Source organism: Leopardus geoffroyi, chromosome B1, assembly GCF_018350155.1.
Source record: "Leopardus geoffroyi isolate Oge1 chromosome B1, O.geoffroyi_Oge1_pat1.0, whole genome shotgun sequence".
NCBI classification, from domain to species: domain Eukaryota; kingdom Metazoa; phylum Chordata; class Mammalia; order Carnivora; family Felidae; genus Leopardus; species Leopardus geoffroyi.
The window spans coordinates 147,675,729-147,693,836 of record NC_059327.1 but is presented as its reverse complement, the minus strand read 5'-3'; the positions used below and the strand labels follow the sequence as shown (position 1 = coordinate 147,693,836).

At 36.1% G+C, this 18,108-nt stretch overlaps 1 protein-coding gene across 8 annotated transcripts in view; it reads left to right on the top strand.

Moving 5' to 3' along the window:
- SLC4A4 (solute carrier family 4 member 4) overlaps window positions 1-15,244 on the top strand; it is a 345,028-nt gene extending 329,784 nt beyond the window's left edge. For 7 of the 8 annotated variants that reach the window (XM_045473804.1, XM_045473800.1, XM_045473803.1 and 4 more), the window contains 6 exons: window positions 2,819-2,887; window positions 5,511-5,684; window positions 8,075-8,236; window positions 11,810-11,906; window positions 14,308-14,387; window positions 15,093-15,244. In XM_045473804.1, coding sequence (XP_045329760.1) covers window positions 2,819-2,887; window positions 5,511-5,684; window positions 8,075-8,236; window positions 11,810-11,906; window positions 14,308-14,351 — 546 coding nt within the window. In that variant the 3' untranslated portion in view covers window positions 14,352-14,387; window positions 15,093-15,244. Of the gene's footprint in view, window positions 1-2,818; window positions 2,888-5,510; window positions 5,685-8,074; window positions 8,237-11,809; window positions 11,907-14,307; window positions 14,388-14,607; window positions 15,026-15,092 lie in introns of those variants that run through there. The other variant, XM_045473798.1, reaches the window with a different exon arrangement.
- The last annotated feature ends 2,864 nt before the right edge of the window (window positions 15,245-18,108 follow it).

Here is an 18,108-nt window from a genome sequence, read left to right as displayed (position 1 = left end):
ACATTTGTATAATTTTGTTTGCATAATTTTATCACTTGGCATTTCTTGAAGTGCCTGTGAATCTAGTATTCCTTGTGTTTTTTGAGTTTTTATTTCTCCTGTCTTGCTTTATAAAAACGTCTACCTGCTACTGCTATGTATATTATACTAGTTTAACTTAAAATGGGATCACATCTTTTTCAAACATTCTTTTTTTTCTTCCTTTGGGAAATTTCTGTTGTGATGCATTTTTAAGGATTGACCTTTTGATATGACTCATGAACCAAATCCAAAACAAAACAAAACAAAACAAAACACCAAAATCCTCTAACCCAGTAATTCTGTCAGGTTTCATCAAGATTTCCAAACTGAAAGATTTTTATTAAGACACACTGCACTATCTTAAAGAAAATGGTCAATTTTGTAAGACATCTGTATCACATTAAAGATGACCCCAAAATTGAATCAATAGCCTTCCTTATATGTGCTATTTCCTTTTCACCAAAGAATATTTTTTTAAAAAACATCATCATGGGGCACTTGGGTGGCTCAGTTGGTTGAGCGTCCAACTCTTGATTTCAGCTCAGGTCATGATCCCAGAGTTGTGGGATTGAGGCCCACATCAGCATGGAGCCTTCTTGAGATTCCTTCTCTCCCTCTGCCCCTCTCCTCAACTTGTTCACTCTTTCGCTCTCTGAAAAGAAAGAGAAAGAGGGAGAGTCTGTTTCTTGGGGCGGGGGGGGGGAACAAAAAAAACCCATCATCCTGTGTAAGGCTGTTATCCTACCCATACCCCATTCTGAGTTAATGGTACCTTCTGATTTTATTTTATGGTAGATTTGGTGAAATCTGTCATAAATTCAGAGAGAATGGACCCCAACACCATAGCACAACTTTCCACCACTCTGGTGCTAGAACTGTAATAGAGAAAATATTTGGCTAAACTTAGGGGAGGGGTGGAGATAAGGCTCAATATCACCTTTGTGATTACTTTCTTTCAAGCCAGAAAAAACACTTCACCCAGATTAAAAAGTAACTACTACAGGATTTCTAACTAGTTGCCCAACTGTAAAAGAACTATACTTCTCTTTTCCCCTTCTACCTTTCTTTCCTTCCCAAGGTATTAGAAATAACACCAAAGGAATCATCATATATTAAAGGAAAATGGGAGTGCCCTTGCCTGCAAAAGACATTTTAAAAAGTTTAAAAATGAGTGAAAGCTATGAAATGGTTTCTTTGTTAGTTATTTTTTGGTCAGTTCGTGCAGAGGAATGGAAATGTGCACATTCTAAAGCAAACAAGGCACATGTCAGACCTCAAGTGCTTGAATGTGACGTGCTCACCTCTTTGTGGTGACTGTTAGGTATTACAGCACACGTGGCTTCCCTACCACTCCGGCCGCCCCTCCCACCCCTTCAGCATTCAGTGTCATTTTTTTCTGAGATCAAGATCAGATTAGCTATGTTACAATTATTAGTTTTTTTCTAGAAGAATCATGTGATATTCTGTGTAAATAAATATATGTATTACATATAAATTTAGTAATTCCTATAGCTAGCCAATAACAATTGGAGATAGTCATGACATATTTTGAGTATACTAATTCCCCAGTAGGGGTCAAAACTACAAAACTGTTTCATTTTATTTATTTGTTTATTTATTTATTTGTTTGTTTGTTTATTTAATGTTTACTTATTTTAAGAAAGAGACAGTGCATATACATGGGGGGAGGGGCAGAGAATCTTCTTGCTCAGCATGGAACCCAACACAGGGCCTGTCTCAGGACCCTGAGATCATGACCTGATCAAGAGCTGCTTAACTGACTAAGCCACCCAGGTGCCCCAGATACAGAACTGTTTTAGGTAATTACAAGGAGAGGCTGGTAGAAATTGTGCTTCATTTAATACATGTAATAGTTCTTTAAAAATTACTCTGAAGTCATACTGTTTTCTGGCTACAATAGCCTCCTTTATGTAGAATTGGTAAGATGGGACTTAATTGATTGTGGTTTTTGAAAACTGAAATTACTTGCACTTCTTTTCAGAATCCAAGCTTGAGAACCTTTTGTTGTTTAAATAGAAGACTTCCCAGAAACAGAATCATCCTTGTTTCCACAGTACTCAGGACATTTCAAAAGTCTAGGAATAGATAAAACTCAGGGAAGATGGCTTTGCAACTTCCCATTGTTAAAACACTTTGTATTAGTACAAAAGACTCTTGCTAATTAATGCATTAAAATTATTAATTCACTTTTTAAAGATGTGTATTACTACATGTGTGTAATGAGTTGCTTCTGTATGCTCAATGCTCCTTTTAAGCAGTGTTCTCATTATTTAGTCCTCTTAATATTCCTTAGAGAAAGAAAGGGGACAGCCACTTCATGTTTGGTTCATTGAGAGAGGCATTTACACACCAAGCCAATAGATCATTTGGCAAAAATTATTAAGGAAAAAATCAACAGGCTGTTGGAAAGGAACTTGGTCTCAGGAGCTAAGCAACCGTCTGCTTCTCTTTCTACCTCACAGTCCATGCAAACATCTGGTTTACATAATCTTTCCTTTTAAGGGGAAAGGAAAACAAACTTTTTTTTCCCATTAAAAAAATTATTTTTTGAGGTCATGCATGCTCATTGTTTAAAAAAATGCAAACAAGATCAAATGAAAGTTGAAAGTCTCCCTCCATTTATTTCTAGCACAGAGTTTAGAAGTTTATCATGATGAGTATTATTATGTCCTATCTTTTAGTTTCAGATTTGGCTTTTATTTAAACTATACTTCTTCATTATTGTTTTTATTATTGTTGTTTTTAACCTCTCTCTGACTTTTTTTTTTCTTTCTAGTTTATTCCCATGCCTGTACTGTATGGCGTGTTCCTGTATATGGGGGTAGCATCCCTTAATGGTGTACAGGTAACTTTTCTATAGCAATCTAAGTATAGTTGTATTTTTTCCAGTAGTAATAGTAGTCCAGTAACAGATCTTTGAGGAAAAGTGCTACTCATTAACTGCTGAGTTTTTTAAATGCATATATTTACAGAAAACAAACGGTGGTTGCCAGAGGGGAGGTAGGTCGGGGGATGGGTAAATTCGAGAAAGGGAATTACCAGTACACTTATCATGATGAGCATGGAGTAATGTACAGAATTGTTGAATCGTTATATTGTACACCAAAAATAACACTGCATGTTAAAGAAAATGCATTTGTTTGTTACTTTCTCTGCCAAACACCTGCTTTTTATTTGAGTTAATTAACAAAATTAATTTGTGTTAACAAATGTTATCATACATACCCATTCTTGAAATAAGCTGTTAAAGGTCATTTCACTAGGAAAGTGAGAGAGGACCTAGGATCACCTTCCTCCCTCCCTTCTGTCCTTCCTCTTCTCCTGCCTTCATCTCCAGAAAGAAATCTAACCCTTCCAGTGTGCTCTTCAAGATCCTATTTATCTCTTCGCCTTTAAACTATTCTAAGAACAGGCTGTTATTTGATTTACTTTTCATATGGCTGTGATCAGTGATCAAAAGTTTTGAACCAATAAAAGAATAAAGTCAATGTGGTTTAGTGCTACTTTTGTCCAAAACTTCAGCTATCCACAATTTGGGTAAAACTGGCCCCTTTAAAAAAAAAAAATCATTAGGAAGAACTTTGTAAGGGACTTTGTCTTTCAATTGAGGTTTAATTTAATTGGCACCAGGAAACTGGAAGTACTTCTGCTGTTTTCTGGCACCTTGTTAATTGTGGCCTTATTTAGCACTTACTAATGTTTTAATGGGAAAAGACGGCATGTTCTGTGAACATGATAAGAATTCATTTAAACCCCCTCATAGTAGTCCTTGCTTTCATTTATTGAATTTAGATTAATTTGGTTTTAGAGTCAGATAGAGCTGGGCAGGTGGCCAGACCCCCAAAAGCAGACAAGGCTATTTTATTTTCCCTTCTTTAGGTCCCATTAGGATATTTGTCACAAAATACAAGGTGGTTCTTCATAGATTGGACTAGATGAATGTGAATGGGGGTTTACTTGTGCCTGTGAAACTTTGGACAAGTACAGATATATAAAAAATACTTTATTTTTACCTGGCATTGTAAAAATATTCTTTTTTTCCCTCAATGGAAAAATATAAAACTAATAATGGCCCCCAAACTAATAGTTCTTTTTTCTTTTCTCTTTCTTTCTTTCTTTCTTTCTTTCTTTCTTTCTTTCTTTCTTTCTTTCTTTCTTTCTTTCTTGTTTTTGTTTTTGTTTTTGCCTTAATAAGTCAGTCTAGATCAGAAGTTAGACTTTATGTCTTTAACTGATGATTGGAGCTCATTACATGTTTATTAAATTAAACAGAAGGCAAAAAAAAATCAAGAATTTCATAGTGATGGGGAAAAAACCTTTGCTAAAGGGACAGCTAGTGGATTTCTTAAATTCAGCAGTGCTATTGCCCCTATTGCCTTTTCTCTTCACTTTTCTCCCTATTCTCCCTTTTTCAGACCTTTTGGCAAGATTTGATTTAGCAAGAAATTTTGTAACACAATCTTTATAAACAGCAAGGCCCCCTCCAATGAAAAGTAGGCCTGGATGGAGAAAGAAAGTTTGTTACATAGCAAATAGCTTCTGAGCAGCTTGTCCATAATAGTCTTCTTTACTTCTACACTTCTCCCTTTCCTCCAGAAAGAAAGCAGAAATACTGTTTCAGAGTTTTATTACATCATAATTCAATTCAGCAGCTATTTACTGAATATCTTTTATTTGAAAGATCCTATGGTAGGTACTGAAATATCATTCTTATCATCATCATCAACGTAAACTCAGCAGTTAAGCTTTGAGGCACAGTACCTGGCACAGAGATGCTCGGTGGTCAGTTTAGTACCTGTTTCTGCACAGCACTGTGATAGCCTCCCCTAGGTTCAGATATCTGGTTGTTGATACTCTGAAACTCACTATAAAAGTCCTATGGCTTTTCTTTGAAAAGAAATGGTAGTGAATTGCTGCATGTTATTAGTTAAGTTATGCCGTAGATAAATAGTATGGAATTTACAAAAATACCAAATGCATTTTCAAGTTGGATGCTTCCTTTCTATCCTTGAAACATCCCTTAAATGCATAAGATGCATAGTAGCATCCTCTCTTCTTTCAGGTAAGGTGACTGAGGCAGAGTAAGATACATGAGTTACATGTCTTCCTTACATCATGACGAAATTAGTCACAAGATCCTCTCTCCCGAGACTCAGATAGTAAAAATAGAAAGGAAGAGATGAGCATCTCGAATTTGTATTTGGCTTTGTGACTTTATTCTTTGGTAGCCACTTTATCTCATATATCTACATCACATTCCTGCAAAGTAATAGGAATCGGAAGACTCCTCTTATGTCTCACTGTGCTGGACTAAATTTCTGCACTCCCTGACCAATGTCCTCTGGAAGGGATACTGCTTGCCTAAACTGTAGTATATAAATCACTAATCATTAGTTAGACATTGTGGAAATGAGTTTGCATATCAGCTCTTGAAGTAATACAGTTGTACTCTCTTCTTCCCTCCCCAGTTCATGGATCGTCTGAAGCTGCTTCTGATGCCCCTGAAGCATCAGCCAGACTTTATCTACCTGCGCCATGTCCCCCTGCGCAGAGTCCACCTGTTCACTTTCCTGCAGGTGTTATGTCTAGCCCTGCTCTGGATCCTCAAGTCCACTGTGGCTGCTATCATTTTCCCAGTCATGGTAGGGATTCCTTTCCTTGAGCCTACCCATCAAGTCATACCAATATCATTTGTTATTGTAATGTAGAAGACATGTATGTCTTCTCTGCGTGGTTCTACTCTTTTCCAGCTTTGACCAAATAACTTTGAATTGATCAGTTGTAATTTAAGGTTCCTATGTCTGTGGTCATTTACACTGGACTTTAGTGTCAGACTCAGCTGAGTTCAGATCCCAGCACTGGTTTCTGCTGATCAGGGAGCCTTCATGAGCTGCCATTAACTTGTTCGTAAAATGGGCATGGCATTAGTATTGTTACTCTGAGCATCACTAATAAATATCAAGTATAGAGCACAGTGCCTGACATTAGGTAGACATCAGTGCACATTAGTTATCTTTAAAATATTGTATGATGGAATCAGTCTAAATAACAAAGCATAACACATTTCAGTCCAAATAATAAGAAAACAAGTTTGGCAGCTTCTGACAGGTCATCCAGTGACTTAGAGGAAATGGAGTGAGAAGTGCAGTTTTTGAACTGCTTGCTGGTTTGCATCATGCTAAGTTTAAGGGTAAGTCTGGGCTCTCAGATGATGAGAAGCAAGGTAACATAACTAACATTGCACTTAGAAGTACAAGTGAAAGAAGTAAAAAAGGAAATGCTAGGTCATTTTTGGCTTTATCACTAAATTTTATACTTTACCATAACTTTCCATTTCTGGCAAGAAAATGTACATGTGTACACTTGAAACAAGTCACCAAGCCAGCCTCTCAGTCTGCTTTGCCTCTTCCACAGAATTTTCATACACAGACCATATTTTATTTTTTATAAAAATCCTCTTACTCTTACCCAAGATTATTATTTTATCCTTTTTTTAGTATTATCTATTTATTTTGAGAGAGAGAGAGAGAGAGAGAGTGTGTGTGTGTGTGTGCGCGCGCGCGCACGCATGGGAGAGGCAGAGAGAGAGGGAGAGAAAGAATCCCAAGCAGGCTCCACACTGTCAGTGCACAGCCTGATGGCTCGATCCCACAAACTGTGAGATCATGACCTGAGCCAAAATCAAGAGTTGGACACTTAACCAACTGAGCCACCCTGGTGCCCCTAATTTATCTTACATGTGTTTGTTGTTTGTAATTTTTTTTTCTCCAAGGGAAAACAAAAAGGAAGGAGGAAGAAAAAAATTATATAAAATACTCGTGATGTTTGTCATATTTTTTTTTCACTTATATCCCTTTTTTCCCCTTAAACTCTATTAACTTACTGGAAAACACAATGAGTGTGAGAAATGATTCCCATTTGCCCATTGGTATAGTCTATTAGTTTTGCTACAGGCAGGAAAAACAAAGTAAGGTCTGCATAAATTTGAAATGTATCCAGTAAATCACTTAATGCTGATGCTGTAAATAATAATAATAAGTGTGTTATCTGTATAAAGTATTTTTTACTTTTCCAGAGGTTTTGTTTGATCACAAAGCAATAGTATAATATCAGTAGGGTAGATGTTGTTAATTTCTCCCGGAGATGAAAAATGGACATATAGAGAGCATGATGTGGATAAACCCAACTGTTTAATTTGAGACAGTCATGACTCCTATATCCTAGTACATACTAATTTTATTCTTGAGCAAAGGCATCTTTAATGTACTTTTACAAGTTACTCTTCAAGGGCAACTCATAGAATCAAAGATACGTATTTTAAGAATACCGATTTTAGAGGTAGACAGCTCGGGGCCCTTTGTATTTTTGTTTTCTGGCTTTGTGATTTTGGATGTCTCTAAGCCTCAGTTTCCTCACTTGTAAGATAGAGATAATAATATCTACTTTTTGAGTTTGTGGTGGGAATAAATGAGAAAAATACCGCCTAAGAGTTTAGCACGACATCTGTCACACAGTAAGTTTTCAGGTCATGGTAGTGATTGAAGTCACCCAGTAGATTAAGTGGTCTGTGCGTACTCAAATGCTGTCTCATTATTAGTACCTTGAAGATGTTTTAGTGTACTGTATGTCATACAAATTTTCTTGATTTTCAAAAACCTGTATAATGTTTTAATTTTGAATAATTAGAAATCATATGCAGGCTGTTTTTTCCCTTTAAACTCTCAGCCATTTATTAAAAATCTGACATGAAAGAAAATGGGTTAAAAAATAATCCTTTCGTGTTGAAATTCTAAGTGAATGTGATCATACATTTCAGTGAACAAAGTGAGTTTGACTTAGTACTTTTATGATCCAACTTCCCCATAAAGAAGATGTTTATGGTCCACTTAATATAAATCCATATAAGCAAGATGAGTTCTGTCATATTCTCGCCTTCTATAAGTTTCTACTGCCTTTGATAGAGTAGTGTCAATACTCACTATGACTTTATCTGACCTTGTTTCTTTCCTACTTTCTATATTTGTCCTTGTAGATCTTGGCACTTGTAGCTGTCAGAAAAGGCATGGACTACCTCTTTTCCCAACATGACCTCAGCTTCCTCGATGATGTCATTCCAGAAAAGGACAAGAAAAAGAAGGAAGATGAGAAGAAAAAGAAAAAGAAGAAAGGAAGCCTGGACAGTGACAATGATGATGTAAGGCTTTCCAAAATTCCAAAGTAAAGCTAAACAAATAAATGTGAGACATTTATGGATGTCATATATATATTATACTTTATGTGAGATGAATTCAGAGAATTTACCTGGCTGTGTTACATGCCAGTCTTCCTTTGCCCTTTATTTTCTTTCTTTAGTTTTTTTTTTATATTTTCTGAAGTCTTTCTATAGCCATTAATATACTGATAGCAATAAAATGACTCCCCCCGCCACCAAAAAAAAAAAAAAAACAAAAAAAAAACACACATCTAAAGAACTCCAATCTCCCATTTCACAGATAAAAAGAAAATTTGCTTCATAATGCTGTAAAATGTATTTGCTTTACTATTGATAATCCAGGGTTTAACTTTGAGATAATAACTCAGTTTTATGTAATCTTAAGCCTGATGTAGACAAATACCTGTGACCTCACCTCCTGTGATCTATGTATCCATTTGAGTAGGCACTCAACCAAAGTCCTCTGCTGTTGTACTTACCCTCACATTGGACTTGAAGATTATTTCTCTGTGACCCTTCAAGGAAAAGGAAAGGGTCTTGGAGCCTAGGGTCGTTTTACAGAATTGTAGTTGTCAGTTTTGTAGTACAAATGATCCTCCTGCAATTGGGTGATTAAGGTTAGAGAAATAAAACTATTGCCATTTTTTCATCTTTAGTTTAGGAGACCATTTCATGGGTGCTGCAGTAGGGGTCTGTAATCAGTGCTAGGAGAAAAGCTGGGATTTTTACACACACACATACACACACACACACACACACACACACACACACACTCACACACACACACAGAGGTTGTCCCAGTAGCCTGGGATAAAGGACTGCCAAAATGACACTTTCTATGTGAAGATTTTTTCTGGATTTTACACAGTACAGTATCTGCATTCTAGTTGGATCCCTGGAAAAGTATTCTAAAGTGGGAGTATAGTTAAGTTTTGCTGTCTACTCTGTACTTGATCATTTTGATTGACCATACATACTTGTCCTTACTTGCCATAACAGCTCCTTGTAGTGTATGTTTTTGTTCCTATTTTACAGGAGAAAATTTAGACTGAGAAATGTTAAGTCATTTTTCTGAGTGTACACAGCCATAGTGGCAAAGCCAAAACTCCGATCCAGGGCTGTCTGGTTATTTCCAGCTGGTCAGGCTGTCTGGTTGTATTTTTTGTGGAGAATTTAGAAATAGTACAGGGAAGGAAGGCAACAGACACAATTGGATTTCAGATAAATTGATCCAATAAAAAAAGTCTAAATATGTGAGGCACATTTAGCTAAAGAGAAAAAGAGTCCGAGGGAAGTTTTGTGACTGTCATCATCTATCTTCAGTGAGAACAGGTGTATAGATTTTCTGTTTCCAGTGATGACAGAAAAAGGGAATGTGTTTAAATTGCAGTACAGATTAGGGTGCAGTGTTAAAAAGAATGGTTAAAAAATGTTTACACATTCAATAGAAATCAAAATTTGAAATTAATTTCTAGGCCACTCAAGACAAAAAAGGGAACACTTGAAATACTGACATAATTAAAGTAATATTTCATCTTGGATTTTCAAAACAAGTATGCCAGTTTATATACATGGACACCAAACTTAAAATTTATTACATATAACTAATATAGAAAATAATATTGTAGAATCCTCATCTCTAATAGTTTTTAAGAAAAAAAATAATAAACTGTCAACTTTTGGGGATGTTTTAAATTTATGCTCTCTAGTTCAAAAGTTGTATCAAATGAGCTCCTGAGAACTTCTTCTAATTCTTTGATTCAATTTTCAACAGATCATATTTTATTTAAACAATGCTATTCTTTTATTAATGATATTTACTGTTTCCAGCTCTGTATTTCCAACAGATTTCTTGAAGATAATGTGTGCTACTTGTTTCTTTTCTTTTCCTCTTTTTCTTCTTGCCCCAACCCCCACCAAAAAACAACAAGCTTGTGTATTTATCTTAGTGAACTCAACCAGGCAATTTGAGTACATGTGTGTAATAAGTTCTGTGTGTTGAGCTTACTATTTGGGGGCTCTTTATCTGGAAGGTGACTCTCCTAGTGTCCACCTGGCAATCATGGATGCTAGGATCCATGGATATAGAGAGCCACAGAGGGGCATGGGGGTTACAGCACATTTGTGAGCAGAAGTAGTGAAAAATTATGGCTTGCCAATATTTTGAGCCACTCAGTCATTTTTGGACCTTCCTGTAGGCTATGATTAAGGGTTGGCTTCCAACCTATTCATCCATAAATGCTATTATTTGGGGAAATGTTTGAAATACTGTGATTAAAACTTGTCCTTCTTGACATTCACATAAAGGTACATGCATGTGACGTCTTCATTTTTTTTTTTTTTTTTTTTGGTCAATTTAAATGCAATATCTTAGTCCCTTAAAATCATATGGTGGCTTATTACCATCTTTAGATTCACCTTAAAGGAATTTTCAATGTATGTGGTAGTCTGTATGTTAAGGTTTATTTTTTCTTTATTTTCTTTGATCTCTAGTTCTTACCCCCCTCCCCCCATCTTTCTGCTAAAGGCCATCTCTGGTAGTTTCAGTTAAGGGATGGATTTTATCTTTTCAGTCTAAACATAGACTTGGATTCAATATAATGATTTCTTTAAAAAAAGTAAGGTGGTAATCCTGTGAAAATCTGTTATAGTTTTGGCTTAGGTGACCTGTTGTTGTTTTTTTAACATTTATTCATTTTTGAGAGACAGAGCTCAAGTGGGGGAGGGACAGAGAGAGGGAGACACAGAATCGAAGCAGGCTCCAGGCCCTGAGCTGTCAGCACAGAGCCTGACATGGGGCTCAGACCCACAAACCAAGAGATCATGGCCTGAGCCAAAGTTGGACACTTAACTGACTGAACCACCCAGGTGCCCCATGGTGACCTGTTTTCTTAAACAGCCCCATGAATAGCTCCCTAGTACCTTCCTTTTGATTTTTATTTTCTCACGTTTTGCTAAGCTTTCAAATATATTTGGTACGAGCAAATTGAAATGAAACTTTATAAAATAGTTTTGCTAGAGTATTAGAGTAAGAGGGAGGGGTTTATTTTCAACTGTACATACAGGGCTCCTTGATCATGAATGTTAGTCTTCTACCTGTCTTGGAAAGAAAGATGAGACCTCATTTTCTTGAACATGGAATCAGAAAGCATAAATGAAACAAGAATTGTAAGCCCATGTTATAGTCCAGGAAGTTTCCTATCCTAGATTTAATGTTTCATATTGAGATTATTTTCTTTATACATGTAACAAACCCATAGATATTTGATGATTGGGAATCCAGTTTATGTAAGCTTTACACTTGTTTTAATTTGTAGTGATATCTATTTGGTGTGGTTCTAGTTTTAATTAACTCCATTGACTCAGAAGAGAGGAAAACAAATGTGAGAAAGACTGTGTAGAATTTGAAAAGTTAGCAAGTAAAAATGATTATATCAAAGTATTTTCTCCTTAGACAATGTGAATGATATTATGATAGATTTGATCAGTACTGGGAGGTAAAGAAGGGCTGTATTGTAAAAACTTTCTAAAAACTGTTACAAATTTCTTTCACAGTCTGACTGCCCATACTCAGAAAAAGTTCCAAGTATTAAAATTCCAATGGACATCATGGAACAGCAACCTTTCCTAAGAGATAGCAAACCTTCCGACAGTGAGTAGAACTAACCTCTTTCATGACTGCTCAAATATGATTTGTACTTGCAGAGAAAAATCTTTAGAATGATCATTTAATTTCCCCTCTATTTTCTTCCTGTTTCTCTATTGGAAGATTTATACTTCATTATTATAAAACTCCATTTTTTACATCCTTGAGCTTCACTCTTCTTTCTTTTATCCATAACCTTCTAAGTTTTTGTTTGGTAGTCTTTTCTCTGACCCAAGTTCCCAGCAGTTTCTTTCAATTGCTAAACTCATAACCATGTTTTTAATTGATTTTTCTTTTTTTTCTGCTGGTATTTAGAATTGCAGCTTATAGTACTACATCACTGTCTATTACCGTTTTGTCTTCCTTAGGCTTTATTTAGCCAATGACCAAATGAGCTCAAGAGAGAAATTGCATCATAGGTCTCTAAATGATCAGTAAATCAGTTGTCCATATTGAGAATTTGGAATAATTGTTATTTTCAATTAAATTAGCAATCATAAAATATTAACAAAACTTTTTAGGTATTACTTACAAGATATAGTACATTTTCTTCCTAATTTCTTTATTCCTTTCCTGCTATTTTAAAAACACCTTTTTAAGTGGACTGGTTTTTCAGGGGTAATAGCCTGGTGACTAAGGTGTAACGGTTTCTGACATACCATCTTTTCTTTTGTAATTGAGTTAACAGGCCACTTGAAGAAAGGGGAGAACCTCTGAAGTAACACTAGTGAATAGCTCAAGCTTTTCCAATATCAAGTAGCAGTTGCTTCCAAACTACTTTCCCTTTGGGTTCTCATTTGAAGAAAATGTATTCTTTCAGATCCAGATGTACTTCAAAGTTTACTGATCTGCTATGAGAAAAAAGACAGTTGAGACACTTTGACTTCTGTTTGACAATGCCACTTCCACTTCAGGAAGAGGTTGCCAAGAAAAGTGTGAAATGAATGACTGTTTATGAAAATTGGGCATATTAGTTTCCTGTCGCTGTGTAACAAATTACCAAAACATTCAGCAGCTTAAAACAACAAATATATATTTTCTTCTATAGTTCCGGATGTTCAGGAATTTAGGAACAGCAGATTTAGGTGGTTCTGGCTCTAGCGACTCGTGAGACAGCAGACAAGCCTTTGGCGGGGGCTAAGCTTGAAGACAATGGGAACTGGGATCTGCTTCCACATTGCAATGGCCATGCACAAGGCCATTGGCAGGAGGTTTCAGTTCCCTGGCCCATGGGCACCTCCCTAGGGGTGCCCGTAATATAGGTTCCCCCAAACCCAGTGAGAACAGAGAGAGAAACCAAGGCAGAAGCTGCAGTCTCTTATAACTGAATCTCAGAAGTGACATGCCATCACGTCTGCCATGTTCTAAGGGTCACACGCCAACCAACCCTGGTACAACATGGAAAGGAATGACACAAGGACATGAATGCCAGGAGGCACCAGGAATGCTGGGAGGCCATCTTGGAGGCTGGCTGCCACACTGGGTTTAAAGAACAATTAAAGCAGTCTCAGTCTGATGCCCAGTCTGTAACCCATGACATGTAACTGAGGCTAATTTCTTCTCAGTCCCATTAGCAGGATTTTGTTAATATTTCTTTTTTCAATTCAAGCTTCTCAAACTATATTCTGGCTTCATTTTTCATTTTATTAATGCATTCATAGCAAAACAAAACTGTGTAAGGGACACGGCACGTATGTCTTCTGTTGGCATCATGACCTAGGATAGCCCTTCTAAGTACAGTTTAAAGGCTGCTGCAAAAAAATAAGAAATAAATAAAAAACACCACCAGCTAGAATTGGAGGCTCATGAAGAAAGTTGTATGGCAAAATGGTTCTTTTAGTGGTAGCTGTTATTCATTCTCTCAGAAATCCATTAGAAAGGTGCATGGAACAATTGATATGAATTAGAAATTTACTTAAGCAAAATATCTCTGATCATTCTAACTGAAATCTTTTCTAATGATATATTAGTCTTTTATAATTCATGAAAGAACAAAATTGTTAGTAGAGGTGCAGGAAAATTAAGTTCCTCAAAATCTTCTTCTCCCCCCATGAATAACAGCAGGGCAAAACTGTGGATGCCAAAGAAGAAAGGAAATCCAAGGGCAAAACTTGACACATTAAGTAGATCCTCTACAAATGTTTGGCCTCCTACCCCCTCACCGAAAAGAACAGCGGTCCATCCCATTATATTCACCCAGAGGAAATGAAGCTAACAGATTTTTATCTTCATCACATTAGTTAGATTCTTAGGTCAATACGTTGCCTATTGAAATTGTCTAAGTATGCCTTTCTCTTTCCCATTGTAATGCATCAATTTTTATGACAATTTTTATTTTTACTCAAATTTTATATGTTCCCTAAGTCTGCTGTTTATGATTTAAAGAATTTTTTTTTTTTTTTTCCAGGAGAAAGATCACCAACATTCCTTGAACGCCACACATCATGCTGATAAAATTCCTTTCCTTCAGTCACTCGGTATGCCAAGGTAAAGGACAACTCGGTATTTTACATTGTTCTATGGGATGATTGCCCCTCAGAAATGTAGCCCATGGTGGATTATTGGCAGAATACCTTGTTTCCTGTCCTGTCTACAAGTTATCTGAAATCGCTTACCCAATCCCCGAACCTCTCCCCAGCTTTTATGTAGAAAGTGTTCTACGAGGCCTACTATACTGCGAAGTAATGGAACTTTCATTGTCATTAAGGTAAAGCCCAGGACTCACATTCGCTTTTATTGCTTCCGCATCATCTCTGTTTGAAGGGTAACTGCTGGCAGCTCTCCAGTAGTTTTCTTCCCTAATCTTAACACGGCTGCAGAGACCTCAGACCCTCCTTGATTTTCCGAAAAGCAAAACTCATGAATATTTTCTTCATGTAAGTCTGTTTGTCCTTTTAATTTCTCACAGTATCACCTGCATGGCCGTCCTTCTTCTTGATTTTTGTGTGTGTGTGTTTTTCTGAAACCTAGGTATGAAATTTTTAAGAAATTTTTTACTTGAATTTCTTGACTCTTCTGGTACCTTCCTCCCATTTAAGAATGTTTGTGTTTAATACAGAAAGAGCAGATAAGTATTTTAAAGAGAACAAAGGACAGACCCATCCAGCTTCTGCACAGTGCAGAAGTATGTTTGACACATGATAAAGGAAATCTGATTTACTTACTATTTCCTTTCTTTTCTTTTTTCTCCAGTCCTCCTAGAACTCCAGTAAAAGTTGTGCCTCAAATTAGGATAGAACTTGAGCCTGAAGACAATGATTATTTCTGGAGGAGCAAGGGAACAGAAACTACATTGTAACCTGTTTGTCTTTCTTTAAAATTGACAGTTTTTGTTGTTAATATTCTGGGGTTTTGTCTGGTTGTTTATTTTTTAATTTTTGTTTTGTTTTGGGTTTTGGTCATTGGCCAAATAATATAGTGCTCACTCTGCTTCTCTCTTGCATAGGTAAAATCAAGACCATACTGCACTGTTCCTTAAAAACATCTGAAGAATCCCCTTTTCTTTTCACACTTTCAGATGTGTCCTCTGACAACCAAATTCCTCTGTCACTGAAGACACACACAGACCCTGTCCTTTTCCTTTATTAAGCAGAGGGCAAAAGTATTAAGGATTTTGTAACACCTTTGTAATGTATTGAAGGAACTTACAACTAGCTTTGCAGCTGTGCTTACTGGCTTGTCTGTCTGCCTGGTAGAATAAACCTTGACCTCCAGGCAGAGTCCCTTCTTGCTTCTAGAGCTTTCCAGGACTGGAAAAAGTGCTGCAATGCGAACTTGCTCTTGCTTGTAAGCCCTAATCTTAGAGTTATCAAAAGAAGAAAAACTAAAGGTACTTAACTCCCTGTAGAGAAACCGTTGCCATCATTGTAGCAAGTGCTGGAATATCCCTTTTTCCTATGCAACTTTTTTTAACCCTTTAATGAACTTATCTGTTGAGTACATTGAAGAATATTTTTCTTCGTAGATTTTGTTGTTTAAATTATGGGGCCTAACCTGCAACTTATTTTTTGTCAATTTTTTAAACTTTTTTTTAATTACTGTAAAGAAAATGAATTTTTTCCTGCAGCAGGAAACATAGTTTTGAGTAGTTCTACCTCTTATTTGTAGCTGCCAGGCTTTCTGTAAAAATTGTATTGTATATAATGTGATTTTTACACACACATATACACACACACACACACACACACACACACATGGATACACAATCTCTAAGGTAAGCCAGAGGGCTGGATCAGATTAAAAACACCATGTTTCTAAGCATCCATTTTTCCCTTTCTTTAAGAGAAATTTACTGTTCTATGAAGAGATTGGGGAAGAAGGGAGAAGCTCCTATGTAATGGGAATAACTGATGTTTTGATAATAGTAATATCCAGACATAGATGCTGATTGTATTACCATGTCGATGTCCTATGCAGTATTTTGGACATTTTTTTCATTTTGAAATATTTGTGTGTTTGTGTACATACTCTGTGTGTGGCTGGTGCACATTTGTGCAGAGTTAGAAAAAGAGCGAAGGTAGGCAATGGACAGTTATCCAGACCCCTGTGTCAGTTTTCATAAAACCCAAACCCCATTATATATGAAAAATCCATGAGAGGTCTGAGAGATTTACCATTATGCAAATAAGGCTAAATATATTTTATTGCCCAGATGCCATCACGGATCCTACAAAATTCATAGAAATATTAATAGACCATTGACCTATTTATAGTGTTTATGGGAATGCAGACAGATCTGCTGAGGTATGTATATGTACATATGTGTATGTATATATATGTGTATGTATGTGTGTGTATGTATGTGTATGTATATATATACATATGTATGTATTTACATATATATACATACATATGTATATATATACACACACACACATTTTAACATTGCTCACACATGTTTTTTAGGATGGATCTATTTCAAAGTACCATACTGAAAATTAGAAAAAAGAAAATTTGGTCTTTAGTCACCAAATTTAGCATGTTATTTAAGTGTAATCTTTTTAATAGGTTGCATTATGTGTTGTGAGTCTGCATAACTGAATTCATAATTTTGGATTTATGTAACCACATTTGTGATATATCCTAACTAAAACAGGTTGCTGGAGGAGTACCAGAAGCAGGATGAAGCCATTTATTTGGTTTCAATATATGCACATAGTGACTCCCACTCATTCTTGTGTTAATTAAATTATAATTCTGTCCTCTTAAAATTTTGATTATAAAAATCTTATTATCCTGAATTAGCTGTTACTTTTATAGTATCTGCTAATCTTAAAACTTTAAATTTTATACAAATTAGACATAAATGACCTGCAATTTGTTTTCATTAAAATGAAAGCAGCAGATTACGTGTTATTTGTTAAAACCTTACATACCAGATTTTGGCATCGCGTTTGTATTTAGAGCTATCCTTAAAATAATTATACTACCTGGTTTTTCATTACTCTAATATAAAACTATATAAGAAGATTTTCCTTTTTCTTTACCAAGGGAAGCATCAAAAAAAATGTCTAAGAGCCATGCATAATAAGTTCAGTCTAACCTATGATCATGTTAAATTAAAGACACCTTTATTCACTTTTATAAAAGCCCTAGATATAATACTTTATCTTTCTGATCATGAATCAAGTATTTCAGGATCTGTGCCTTTCTCCATCTCTTTCAAAGAACTCCTGAAGCGACTTAACTCAATATTTCAGCCTTTGAGCAGATCTAAAAGCTATCTGCACATCCACTTATGATCCATATTCTGTGGCAAAAGGTTGAAATTCATGATGTGAATGCAGTATAGTACTTTCTGTCTGCTGAAAGTAACAGTTAATATCACACCCTTGCAATATTTTGGAGCCCAGGGAAACTTTTTAAAAATCATTAGTTTCAGAGGAACAGAAGTAGTTACCCAACAAGCATACAAAACCTGAGGTCCATACAGAGCCACCAGATCATCTGCATTTCAGCTGAATTTACTCATTGTCTGAGGACTAGCCGGATTTGGCGGTGGTTTTGTTTGTGTAAACTGGACACACAGAATACAGTACAAAGGTGAATTTTTCACACAGTGTCATTCCCCGATGTGAATACAGAGACATGAGTTGTTAGGAGTCCAAGATGAAGTGTACACTCCCAAGATGTCAAGCAGAAGTCCTGTGGTTGTACAAACTTACTGTTGAAGAGATCACTGGGCCAAGAGTTGGCCTTATCAAAGGAG